A 14,002-nucleotide genomic window follows, 5' to 3' on the forward strand; every position below is an offset into this window, starting at 1 on the left:
TCTAATGTGTTATTCTCCTACATTAATTGAACAAACTTCAAAGTATTTCCTTACAAATGGTATCAAGAATTTGCATATCCTTGCTTCAGGTCCTGAGCTACAGGCAGTTAGATTTGGCTATGTCATTTTAGGCGAAAATTGAAAAAAAGGGCCGGAACCTTAAGAGGTTTTAAGAGTACATTTTAGTTAACTGTAATTTTGTTAGTTATGTTCCAACATTCCCTCCATCTTGTGCCAATATCAGTTATTTTTAAGTCTTGGTTCCAATAGTTTCTATATTTTTCTAAGAGACTGTCAGTTGGATATGCATTCTTTAAGGTTTTGTATATTTTCCCTATCATATGAACATCCTTCTCTGACTCAAATAGGATTCCCTCAATTTTGTTCTGATGTCCAAAAAATGTCAAATAGAAACCTTTTAAGTTGCATGTATGAAAATGCATTAATCAGAAAATGTTAATGCTCTTAGCTTTATCCTTTGGTACCTTTGTGGAAACCTGAATACCTGTCGTTATTTGGTATGATTAATGATGATGCTCATCCCCAGAATATTTTCACCTATCTTCAATATGTACCCATCGTTCCTCTTTAGTGCATTGTACATTGCCTTTAGAAAGTATTCACACCCCTTGACTTTTCCAGATTGTGTTGTATTACAACCTGAATTTAAAAGGGACTCAATTCAAAATATCCAATAATGTCAAAGTGGAATAATGCTTTTCAATTTGTTTTACAATTTAATAAAAAATGAAAAGCTGAAATGTCTGAAGCTTGTATAGAATAAAATACTGTATTCCAAAACATGCATCCTGTTTGCAACAAGGAACTGAAGTAATACTGCAAAAATTTGGCAAAGCAATTCACTTTTGGCCCTGAATACCAGTGTTGGAAAATGTAACCAATTGTCATACTTGAGTAACAGTAAAGATACCTGAATAGAAAATGACTCCAGTAAAAGTAACCCAGAAAAATACTACTTCAGTAAAAGTTAAAGTATTTGGTTTTAAATATACTTAGGTATCAAAAGTAAATGGAATTGCTAAAATATACTACCAACAGTTTCAAAAGTAAAAGTATAAATAATTTCAAAATCCTTATATTATGTATATTGATGCACCCGTGTGTCAATCTAAGTAACATAATATAAACATAAAGCCCATTTTTTGCATGGGCTGCGTCTCAATCGACCGCATCTGCGGCGGAAGGTGGCAGAGTGGTGTTTTGTTAGACCATGAGACATACCGAAAATTGGTCTTCTCACGAAAACATCTGCAGCGTCTGAACGGTTTGGCCTACAAACTATTAATAAAGGGTTAAATATGTGTCAAATATTATATATATTTCCAGAGCTTTCTAATATCTCCTAGATATAGGACAGACACTTCAAAACCTTAATTGTGATTAATTAGTTTTACTGTCTCTGTTGCCATTTATGAATGTGTTATTCAATGATTTCTATGGGGTACAGTAGCAGTAAAAGCCAAATTCAATATTTTATAAAATAATATTTGACAATTTTTTTATATACCTAAAGGACTCCTAAAATTCCAAATGAAATGGCTAAATGATCCATGGTATGACCATCTTAAAATAATTGCATATGTTAGCTTAGTACCTACTACCATACCCCGTCCAAAGGTACTTACATTTTTTGTCTTGCCCACTCATCCTCTGAATGGCACACATACACAATCCATGTCTCAAGGCTTAAAAATCCTCCTTTAACCTGTCTCCTCCCCTTCATCTACACTGATTTGAAGATGATATAACAAGTGACATCAATAAGGGATCATAGCTTTCACCTGGATTCACCTGGTACGTCTGTCATGGAAAGAGAAGGTGTTCTTAATGTTTTGTATACTCAGTGTATGTAAGTAAAAGCCCTGGGAGGCGAGTTGATACAATTCCAAGTCTGGAAGGTTAAAACCACCCTCAGTCTTAGGAAGATGTCAGACTTTGCTTTTCATTCTATGAGTTTTATTTGCCCATATGAAGTATGTTATGACCAAGTATACTTTTTGAAAGAATGTCTTCAGTGAGCTAACTGGTATTACAGAGAATAAATCTAAAAACTTTGGGAGCCATGCCATTCTGAAGAGGTTTATTCACGCTTTCATTTTGTTGAGTAATGGGATAAAGTTATCTTTATTTATACAACGGGTGAGTCTAATTCTGGATGCTGATTGGTTAAAACCGCATTCCAGCCGGTGTCTATTGCACAAGTTACCACCGGCTAAAGCTATGATGTTGAAATGCTCCATCTGACAGCGCAATCCACTGTCTCATTTGCCCAGCCAGACAATTTATAAATTTGATCTACACTGTAAAAAGCATCTAGATATTATCTCCCATTTCCTTTAGATTAGCAATTAGTTTTCAGTAGCGAACATTTGTATAAACCTGGCTGGCTGTCTCTCTGACATTTGCAACATTGTTTCAGTATTGAAATTCGATCTCCAGCTGTCCCACCAAAAGACCAGCCGGCTTGGGTAGCAACCATAGATTTGTGTCAGGACTGTATCTTGTGGAAGGCTGAAATTGTATGAATTAATTCATTAACATAATTATTATTTGAATATATTGGTAACCCGTTGTATAAAAATGATAATGCCCTCAAATGATAATGCCAATATATCCCTCAAGGATATATTGGCACGTTTTGACTTTGTCTCGAGCCTAACAAAACCCGTGCCAATATATCCCCCAATGAACAGCCTTTTTGGCCATTATCACTTAAATGTTTGTTGTTTGTTGTCACTTATTAAGCATCCTAAGTATTTGATATTTTTTGTGGTCCACTTAAAGAATTGTTGTAGATAATGAGTTATTATTTTTCCTATTGCCATTATGTCCTGGGTTTTTTTCACGTTCATTTAATATCCTGATATTTTAGAGTACTCTGAAAATATTTTTAGCAAGGGGGGCATTGAGTTTCAATACGTTTAGTTTATATTCATGTTTACCAATACATTTGGGTCATGTCTAATTATTTCCGTAAACGGTGTAATTGCCAGTGCAAACTAAACAGCTGATTCAAATGACCATCTCATCATCAATCTTTGATTATATAAATCTGCTGTATAGTGCTGGGGCAAAAACCAAAATGTGCACCGAGTTTGGGAAACCCATGAATTCTGAGGTGTTGTGACGTTTCCCACTCCCCACCAGATGGTGATGTACTCTAATTCACAGTAATGTTGTTATAGCTGTAGCTACTAGCTACCCAGATGGGGGTTTCCCTTCTCAGCTGAACAGACTAGGGAAGCCAAGCTGGAACGTTCCAAATACATTTCAATGTGTTCTTTACTCCCTTTTCTCTCTCACTCTCTTTCTGGATTCAGAACTTTTCTCCACTCACACACACACACACACACACACACACACACACACACACACACACACACACACACACACACACACACACACACACACACACACACACACACACACACACACACACTCTCTCTCTTTCTCACTCACGCTCCCCCTCTGTCTTTCTTTCTCTCTCCCTATATTCCTCTCCTGCAGAGCAGACTTCATTCATCCCTGTACCTTCTAAGTCTCCCTTTCAGCTCTCTAATTCTTTCTCCGCACTGTGTATTCCTCCTCCTCCTCCCGCTTTCTCTCCCCCTTTCTCGCTCCCTCTTTCTTACTCTCGATTTCTGGTAGAAGTAAATTAAGCTTTTCTTTCACGCTTTCTCTCCCTCTCCACCTCCCTCTGATTTTTCTCCCTCTGTTTCTCTCTGCCTCCCTGTCCCCCTTTTCTCTCTCCTTCTCACATCTTACTCTCTCTTTTCTCTCACTCTCTCTCCCTCCCTCCCTTACTTTCTCTCCCTCTATCCCTCTCTTCCTCTTACCCGCTATCAGAGTAACCTGAGCAGGGAACGGTAGGGTGGGAGGGAGGGCAGTCATGCAGAGCTCAGCGGGGCCTGGCCGGCCTGTAATTAGCAGCTGAGAGAGAGCGAGAGAGAGGCTCTCTATCTCCAAAACAATTGCAGCTTAGGCTTTTAGCTACTCAGAGAATGCTGTCTGTCTGTGAGTAGAATAAAGAGATTTGAGCCCCTGGACTAGACGAGTCGTCAGATTGTTTTACAGTACGTATGGAGGAACGAGAGTGAATCATTCATATCTGTCTGTTTGTTGGTGTCTTTACAGTCTCTTGTGTGATAAATGTTACAATAACATAATATCACAGTAAGAAGCTGGCCAGTGCACCAGATTTGATTTAAAGTTCAGGGATTATGATAGAAAAGTGTTGATAGTTTTAGGTTAGACTGGTTAGACTAAGGACAAGGAGGAGGAGTGGTTGTTGTTGTTGTTGTTGATGGGGTTGTTGTGTTGTCTTACCCTCTGGATGGGATAGACAGGACAATTATTGACTTCATTCATTAACTTTTTGTTTTTATTTGGCGTTTTGTCTTGTATGCTTGTTCTTATTTTCTGTCTTTTGATTCTCTGTTTATGCATTTTTTTTGTATACACACCAAAATCAAAAGTTGGTCACAAAATATATCTTACCCTCTGGCCGGCTGGTTGGGTGTAGACTCATAATGATACAGCCCCTGATGTGGCTGCATGTCCACTGGCATTGGGGCTCTGTCCTCTGCTCAGTATTCTGTTCTGTGACGGAACAGGACAGCCAGCCAGCAGCCTTACACCCTGAGGGAGCGACAACGAGAACCACCGTTAGGAGATGTAAACACAATAATAACTTTTAGAACTTAGAACCACCGTTAGGGAACACAATGACAGAAAACAAACATTTGAACTTAGAACCTAGAACTATAACCACCGGGGGGATCCGCAGCCATCTAACGACTTCTTGAAATGTGTCTTAGGCTAACGATAGCATTGTTCTGGAAAACACATGCTGAACTGAAATATGAATGAGTAGACACACACACACACACACACACACACCATTGTACTTTTTATTCACAACCACCCTGTCATAGACACACTCTCTTGTAGACACATGCTGAATCACAAACACACTTGTCTTGCCTGTACACGAGGCACAGAGTGTCTAAATGAGCTTTTTCTGATGCCACCCAAAGTGTTCGCGTGGTAATGAAGTCCTGTGATCCTACTGTTGACATGCCTGGACAGGCTATGAGAGATTAGCCTGTCTTTAGGGACACAAACAATGATTTACTGCATTAACCTCTCACCACACTGCCAATCTCTCTCTGTCTGTCTCCAAACCGAAGACACAGGCCAAAAGAGACATGCTGCAGTATACAGAGCCATTGGACTGTCTCTGTGTCCCCAAACTGAAGAGGAATGCCTCAATGGAGCCTTACCAGAAATCAAGGGATCAACAGGCATGATTTGGGCACTGTGCGCGTGCGTGTGTGTGCGTGTGTGTAGAATTGTATGTGGGCAATTAGCCTCAGAAAGCTAGTGAGCACCTGCTCATTACAACCACCCACATCACTCCAGGTACTATTACTATTATTGCTGTAGGCTCTGGTAGGCACTTAACACAGCAATTAGTACAACATATTACAGTACACACAGAGTAGACATCAAACACAGTCAGCCAACAGAGAACTTCAGGACATGAGGAACTGCCATCCATCATAAGACAGCCCATTATCAGCCTCAAAAATGTATCCTGTTACGTTTTTGCAAAAAAGTTAGGTATCAACTGATTGATGCTTATGTCAACTAGCCATGCTCCCAGCAAGCTTTGCGGTGCGAATGGTAAAAGATGAGCATCAACCAATTGACGCTTATGTCAATAGATTGCAGTCAATGGGAAAAGATGAGTGTCACAGGGTTGAAGCTTATTATCAATATATTTGCAGTCAATGGGAAAGGATGAGTGTCAATCTATTGACGCTTATGTCAATGCATTGTTCTGGGGGAGACGCTTTAGACCCAAACTGTTACAGACCTATATCCATCCTGCCCTGCCTTTCTAAAGTCTTCGAAAAACCAAGTGAATAAACAGATCACCGACCATTTCGAATCCCACGTACCTTCTCCGCTGTGCAATCCAGTTTCCGAGCTAGCCACGGATGCACCTCAGCCATGCTTAAGGTCCTAAACGATATCATAACCGCCATGATAAAAGACAGTACTGTGCAGCCGTCTTCATCAACCTGGCCAAGGCTTTCGACTCCGTCAATCACCGTATTCTTATTGGCAGACATATCAGCCTTGGTTTCTCTAATGACTGCCTCGCCTGGTTCACTAACTACTTTTCAGATAGAGTTGAGTTCAGTGTCTCAAATCGGAGGGCCTGTTGTCCGGACCTCTGGCAGTCTCTATGGGGGTGCCACAGGGTTTAATTCTGAACATTCAACATCTGGCCCTTCTTTGGACACTGTGTAAGCAAACCTCCAAACGAGCTTTTTCACCATACAACACTCCTTCCGTGGCCTCCAACTGCTCATAAATGCTAGTAAATTTAAATGCATGCTCTTCAACCGATCGCTGCCCACACCCGCCCGCCCGACCAGCATCACTACTCTGGACGGTTCTGACTTAGAATATGTGGACAACTATAAATATCTAGGTGTCTGGCTAGACTGTAAACTCTCCTTCCAGACTCATATTAAGCATCTCCAATCCAAAATTAAATCTAGAATCGGCTTTCTATTTTGCAACAAAGCCTCCTTCACTCTGCCAAATACACCCTCATAAAACTGACTATCCTACCGATCCTTGACTTCGGGGATGTCATTTACAAAATAGCCTCCAACACTCTACTCAGCAAATTGGAGGCAGTCTATCACAGTGTCATCCGTTTTGTCACCAAAGCCCCATATACCTCCCACCACTGCGACCTGTGCTCTCATTGGCTGGTCCTCGCTACATATTCGTCACCAAACCCACTGGCTCCAGGTCATCTATAAGTCTTTGCTAGGTAAAGCCATGCCATATCTCAGCTCATTGGTCACCATAGTTACACCCACCCATAGCACGCGCTCCAGCAGATATACAATGATCCCAAACACACTGCCCGGGCAACGAAGGAGTGGCTTCGTAAGAAGCATTTCAAGGTCCTGGAGTGGCCTAGCCAGTCTCCAGATCTCAACCCCATAGAAAATCTTTAGAAGAAGTTGAAAGTCCGTGTTGCCCAGCAACAGCCCCAAAACATCACTGCTCTAGAGGAGATCTGCATGGAGGAATGGGCCAAAATACCAGCAACAGTGTGTGAAAACCTTGTGAAGACTTACAGAAAACGTTTGACCTCTGTCATTGCCAAAAAAGGGTATGTAAAAAAGTATTGAGATAAACTTGTGTTATTGACCAAATACTTATTTTCCACCATAATTTGCAAATCAATTCATAGAAAATCCTACAATGTGATTTTCTGGATTTTTTTCCCCTCATTTTGTCTGTCATAGTTGAAATGTACCTATGATGAAAAGTACAGGCCTTGCTCACCTTTTTAAGTGGGAGAACTTGCACAATTGTTGGCTGACTAAATACTTTTTTGCCCCACTGTATTTCACTGGCAGCATACCGATCGCTGCAGCTGTACACAGCCCATCTGTAAATAGCCCATCCATCTTGCCAACTACCTACCTCATCCCCGTATTTGTTTTTGTTCTTCTGCTCTTTTGCACACCGGTATTTCTACTTGCACATCCTCATCTGCACATCTATCACTCAAGTCTCTCTCCCTCCCCACCTTCTTTCACACCCTCCACCCTCTCGCCCTCTCTCCCCCTCCTCTCTTTCCCTCCCTCTTTCTCTTCTACTCTTTCTCCCACTTATCTCCCCTCTCTCTCTTTCTTCCCTTCTTCACCCTGTCTCTCTCAAGAGCTTTGTCCAAATACTGATGGACAATCTGACCAAGACCTTAAGAACAGTTTGCAGTTCCCCCATGCACAGGTGGATGTCCTGAAAGAGACTTTCAGCAAGATGACAGCAAACTGTAAGTCCACACGAGAGGACATCAGCCCTGTCTGTGAGTCATTATTAACAATGACTTGGAAAACAGACTGTCTAGAGGGACAATCCAGGAGGAATAACATTGTTGTGGATGGCATACCTGAGTCTTCACATGAGAACTGGGCCAAGTCTGAGGAGAAATTAAGAAAAATGATCACTGAAAAGCTGCAGATGGATCATAAGAAGATTGAGGTGAAGTGCACCCACAGGTCTGTAAAACCTGCAACCAGCCCAAGTAACAGACCCAGGACGATAGTGGTCAAATTCCTGAGGTTTAAGACAAGATGGCTGTTCTGGAGAGAACCAACATGTTCCTTATTAACGAGGACTACTCAGGAGATGTGCGCCAGAGGCGGAAAGAACTTATCCCAGCCATGAAAGCTGCCAGAGAGCTTGGGGACATTGCTTACATCCCCTACCATGGGCTCATTGTCCACTCTCCCTCCCAAAAGAATGGGAGGAGTGAGAGAGCTCAGCTTCCAGGTCAGTAGCTTAAGCACAACATCACACACACACACGTACACCAACTGTCACTCACAAGTGCCTGATTGACTGACTCTATTAGGCAAACCACGTTCTTGTCATGATTTGTGTGTTTTCTTTCTTCTTATTATGTCCGTCTTCGATGAGCTACCTAGGAAAGGCCTAAAAATAGATCATATTACATCAATAACGTGCTAACATTGGATGACATTCATATATTGGCCATCTTTGAAACTGTCTAAGATCCATTCCTTTAATGATAAAGCAGTAGCAATACAAGGATATCACAACTACAGAAGAGACAGGGATGCCTATGGGGGAGGTGTGTTGCTTTATATGTTCATAGCCATATTCCTATAAATCTTAGAGAGGACCTCATGACAAATGTCTAATGTTGTTGAAGTGTTGTGGTTACAAGTTTACCCGACTCATCAAAAGGTTCTTATTTAGGGATGTTGCAATCAGCCTACCAGAGTATTTACAAATAGTGCAGGACCTACATCCTCCACGTGTGTTGATCACATTTTTACCAATGTATCCATACCCATTGGATATAGTGACCGTAGTGTAATGGTTACATCCAGAAAATCAAAAGTTCCAAAGGCTGAGACTAAGTTGTGAAAAATAGTTGCTGGTCTGATGTCTGTGAGAAGGAGCATCTAGAAGCAAAAGGAGTGGCTAAAGTCTGGCTGATTAACAAGCCTTGAAGTACTTTAAATAAAAGTATGGGCAGAAAGACGAATTCAACGCCATCTTTCATTGAATTAGAAGGCTCATTCATCACAAAACCTTTTGTTATTGCCACTTATTTTAATATTTCATTGGCAAAGTAATCAAACTCAAAAAACTGTGAGCCATCATATTCATGCATAAAAAAAACAAATAATTAAATAAAAACATAATTTTGAATTCTGTAAAGTTAGTGTGGCAGAGGTGGAACAATTATTGTTGTCCATCAATAATGAGAAACCACCTGACATTGACAACAGATGGAAAGCTACTGAGGATGGTATTGGACTATATTTCCAGTCCTGTTTGTCATATCTTTAATCTGAGCCTTTGTCCTCAGACATAAATGCATTCCTCTCAGTACCCTAACTACTGTACATGCAGTATGAGGACACCAAGGTCCGAACCTACGTAATAATTATTTTTTTAAATAAAATATAATAATACAAATATATATTTTTAATACAATAAAGAAAATTAATTATGGGTCAACATCTGAATATAGCTCAAAGCATTGATCAAAGCTCAGAATGCTTATATTCTTGATTTGCTTGAGTCCCCGGATTTGCCTTTTTAGCAACACATTAACCACTTCTCAAACGGCGCCAAACTACGCCTTCTCGCGGCACAGTCCGAGGGCCTGAGATGTGAAATGAACTACCTCAGGTCGGAGTCGGCTCCAATAAGCAACTAGAGACGCTGATGACTGTGTGTTTGCGAGATGCCGGACAAAAGGCCATTTTAAAACCATCCTGCGACTTCTGCCATGTCTATAGACATCCCAAACAACCAAAAACCTTCTTTCAGAGAATGAGTGCACAACTGGTGGCTAGCAGTAAAATTGAAGGGCTCTGGCTAGTTTTACTTAGCCAGCTAGGAGGATGAAGTAGGAAGCTAACGTTAAATGGAGCCTACCTCAGCAGGAGCAAAAAATAGGCTACCAAGTTCTTATAATAACTGCTTTACAGAGAGTAGGCTACTGAGACAGACAGTGATGTGGTGAGGCTGAGGCAGGCAGCGATGCATGCAAGAGGAAGCAGAGGAGACAGAGCGAGAGGAAGCAATCAAAGAGAGAGGTTAGTACAGTGGATCCTGAACTTGGGGTCGGGGCCCTAAGAAAACCTGTACTAATCTTATCAAACAAATTAAGAACTTTATAAAAATATGATATGTTTCAATATGAACATCTCAACATGGCCTGTCTTCCATAATGCCCTAGGCCTACATTAAAATGCAATCCAAATGTAATACGTTTTGTCATATCTCGATCACCCTCTAGATTTTTTAGTTTACCCATAATCTGTTATTGGAAAAACGTATGTGTTATACATCCTCTACCATATCATGGGTTGAGAGGGTCTTCTTTAATTGAAGCTTATCTAACGTAAAGCATGCAAAGTGTGGTATTCTGTTCTCTATTTTTACTAATGATCTTACCACTAGCCTTAAACAAAGCCTCTGTATCTATGTACACTGATGATTCAACATGATACACAGCAGCAACCACAGCTATTGAAATCACTGCAACCCTAAAACGAAGAGTTGCAGTCAGTTTTGGAATGGGTGGCTAGTAATAAACTAGTCCTGAACTAGAACTAAAAGCATTGCATTTGGTTAAAATCATTACCTTAGTTCTAGACTACAGCTGAATCTGGTAATGTATGATGTGGCTGTTGATCAAGTTGAGGAAACTAACATTCTTGGTGTTACATTAGATTGTAAATTGTCATGGTCAAGGCATATTGATTCAATTGTTGTAAAGATGGGAAGAGGTCTGTTTGTGATAAAGATGCTCTGCTTTTTAAACACCATATTCGACCAAACAAGTCCTGCAGGCTCTGGTTTTTATCACATCTTGACTATTGCCCGGTTATATGGTCAGGAGCTGCAAATAAGAGCATAGAAAATCTGCTGCTGGCCCAGAACAGAGCAACACATCTTGCCTTTCACTGTAAACAGATGGCTAATATCAACAAGATGCATGCCAGTTTCACATTTCCAGTTTCACATGTACGAAAATCTCACTTTCACATGTGGAATTGCAAGTTCACGTTTGACAAACATTAACATTTGAAAATCACAATTCTCACATGCGGAATTGCATTTTAACTTGTGTGTGTGTGTGTGTGGGGGGGGGGGGGGGGGTGAGATAGCGTTATTCTCATCACATGTGAAAAGTTGGTGTTAACATGTTGCAGTAGCAATGTTTCCACATGTGCATGCAAATCCAGTGCCATTTTGTAAAATGGTTACTTAGCCTACCTGAGTATAATAATTAGTGTATCCAAAACAATGATTTCTTATTTCTGAGCCATCCACTCCTATATTACTGTAGTCCTCCACGGTGTTGCATTGATATGCATGTACTTTATACTTAGTGGTACGGCATTCAGAGTGTTACTTCTGCAGGCGTGGGCCTCTCTTCTTTGTACATTTGTCCCATGACCGTTGGAAGAAGCCCAGTGAAAAGAAGAGAGAAGTTGTCTATATTTCCATGTCTCCTTATATTTTTTTATGCTGTTTTCCGGGTTTGTATGCACGGTTACGCTTTCAAAATCCAGAGATAACATGTTTAGCAAAACTGTGTTGACTTTTCTGGTCATTTTGGTGTATGTGTGATAGCTAGCCTTCCATTTTGTCCTAGCTAGCTATTTTTAGCTTCTGTTATTGTTAGCTGTCCATTTTGTTTTTTGCTACATTTAACACACAGGCCTAAAAGGGATTTTAAATGTATTTGAAAATGTGGGAATGTGTTTGCTACTGGAATGAATGTAAACAGATACTTTTATATAATATATACAGCTAACAACAACAATGCAATGTCAAAACAAATTGACATTGAGGTTAAAGCTTTATCAATTCGCCTGATTTTGCACTACTTTGGACAAAATCAAGACGCCAATATTCTTCCATTTCAGCAAATTCTGCATTTGTTAAATAAAGGTTAAATAAATAAGAAATAAAATGTGTGATTAATTGTGCCTTGATTATGTATTTTTATTTTATTTTTTACATTTGACAGCCCTACTTCGAATTGAACAGTCAATATTCTGAGATTGAGACAAATTTATAAAAAATATACATTGGGAGAGAAATCCAGTGTCAGCCTTCTTGGTTTAATTGGCTTCTCCCTTGGGAGACTTGGGTTCTAATCCTGCTGGTCACAAAAGCACACATATGAAACTGAGAGTATCACATGTGGAATGTTGGGAAATCGCATGTCTGAGTCATGTGAAAAGCCATGTGAAATTGCACACGTGTCTGAAAACTACATCGATGGAACAGTAGTGGAGAGGGTAGCAAGTTTTAAGTTCCTCGGCATACACATCACAGACAAACTGAATTGGTCCACTCACACAGACAGCATCGTGAAGAAGGCGCAGCAGCGCCTCTTCAACCTCAGGAGGCTGAAGAAATTCGGCTTGTCACCAAAAGCACTCACAAACTTCTACAGATGCACAATCGAGAGCATCCTGGCGGGCTGTATCACCGCCTGGTATGGCAACTGCACCGCCCTCAACCGTAAGGCTCTCCAGAGGGTAGTGAGGTCTGCACAACGCATCACCGGGGGCAAACTACCTGCCCTCCAGGACACCTACACCACCCGATGTCACAGGAAGGCCATAAAGATCATCAAGGACATCAACCACCCGAGCCACTGCCTGTTCACCCCGCTATCATCCAGAAGGCGAGGTCAGTACAGGTGCATCAAAGCTGGGACCGAGAGACTGAAAAACAGCTTCTATCTCAAGGCCATCAGACTGTTAAACAGCCACCACTAACACTGAGTGGCTGCTGCCAACACACTGACACTGACTCAACTCCAGCCACTTTAATAATGGGAATTGATGGGAAATGATGTAAATATATCACTAGCCACTTTAAACAATGCTACCTTATATAAATGTTACTTACCCTACATTATTCATCTCATACGCATACGTATATACTGTACTCTATATCATCGACGGTATCCTTATGTAATACATGTATCACTAGCCACTTTATACTATACTATGCCACTTTGTTTACATACTCATCTCATTTGTACATACTGTACCCGATACCATCTACTGTATCTTGCCTATGCTGCTCTGTACCATCACTCATTCATATATCCTTATGTACATATTCTTTATCCCCTTACACTGTGTACAAGACAGTAGTTTTGGAATTGTTAGTTAGATTACTTGTTATTACTGCATTGTCGGAACTAGAAGCACAAGCATTTCGCTACACTCGCATTAACATCTGCTAACCATGTGTATGTGACAAATAAAATTTGATTTGATTTGATACATGTATTTTTCATGTTTTATTTTGTAAAGGTATTTAGCATATGTCTACGCCAGAGATTGTGCGAATGACAGGGTGGGGTTATGAATGAAATCTCAATGGTTGTGCGTGTGTGTGTGTGTGTGTCGGAGTATGTGACAGAAAATTGTGTTACAGCGGGACAACTTCCTTGTATATATAGGAGTTAAGATCTTTAGAGAAGTGTGTGTGGCATAATCATTTGGTGGGTGCTCATATTTGACCTATGTTTTTTTGCATATGCCTACTCCCCCTGAGACATCCTTCAGAGAGTGGGGTTATGGCCAGGGTCAGCCATTATCAACAGCAACCCTGGAGCAAATACAGTTAAGTGCTTGCTCAAGGGCACAATGACAGATTTTTCACCTTGTCAGCTCGGGGATTCAAACTAGCAACCTTTGGGTGACTGGCCCAACACTCTAACCACTAGGCTACCTGCCACCTTATGTGTGCACACACGCATGTCCATGTGCGTGTGTGTGATTGCATATTTCTCTGGAGAGTGGTAGGTGGTGGGCCGTAGCAAGCAATCTGCTTTAGATGATCGATCTCTGTCGAGAGGGGATCT

General features: G+C 40.8%; 1 protein-coding gene across 1 annotated transcript in view; it reads right to left on the bottom strand.

Moving 5' to 3' along the window:
- The window catches only part of LOC139413226 (zinc finger protein GLI1-like), a 123,053-nt gene that overhangs the window by 50,563 nt on the left and 58,488 nt on the right, over positions 1–14,002 (bottom strand). Inside the window, exon 2 of the mRNA XM_071160363.1 lies at positions 4,519–4,659. Coding sequence (XP_071016464.1) covers positions 4,519–4,589 — 71 coding nt within the window. The 5' untranslated portion in view covers positions 4,590–4,659. The remainder of the gene's footprint in view (positions 1–4,518; positions 4,660–14,002) is intronic.

Source organism: Oncorhynchus clarkii, chromosome 7 (assembly GCF_045791955.1).
Source record: "Oncorhynchus clarkii lewisi isolate Uvic-CL-2024 chromosome 7, UVic_Ocla_1.0, whole genome shotgun sequence".
NCBI classification, from domain to species: domain Eukaryota; kingdom Metazoa; phylum Chordata; class Actinopteri; order Salmoniformes; family Salmonidae; genus Oncorhynchus; species Oncorhynchus clarkii.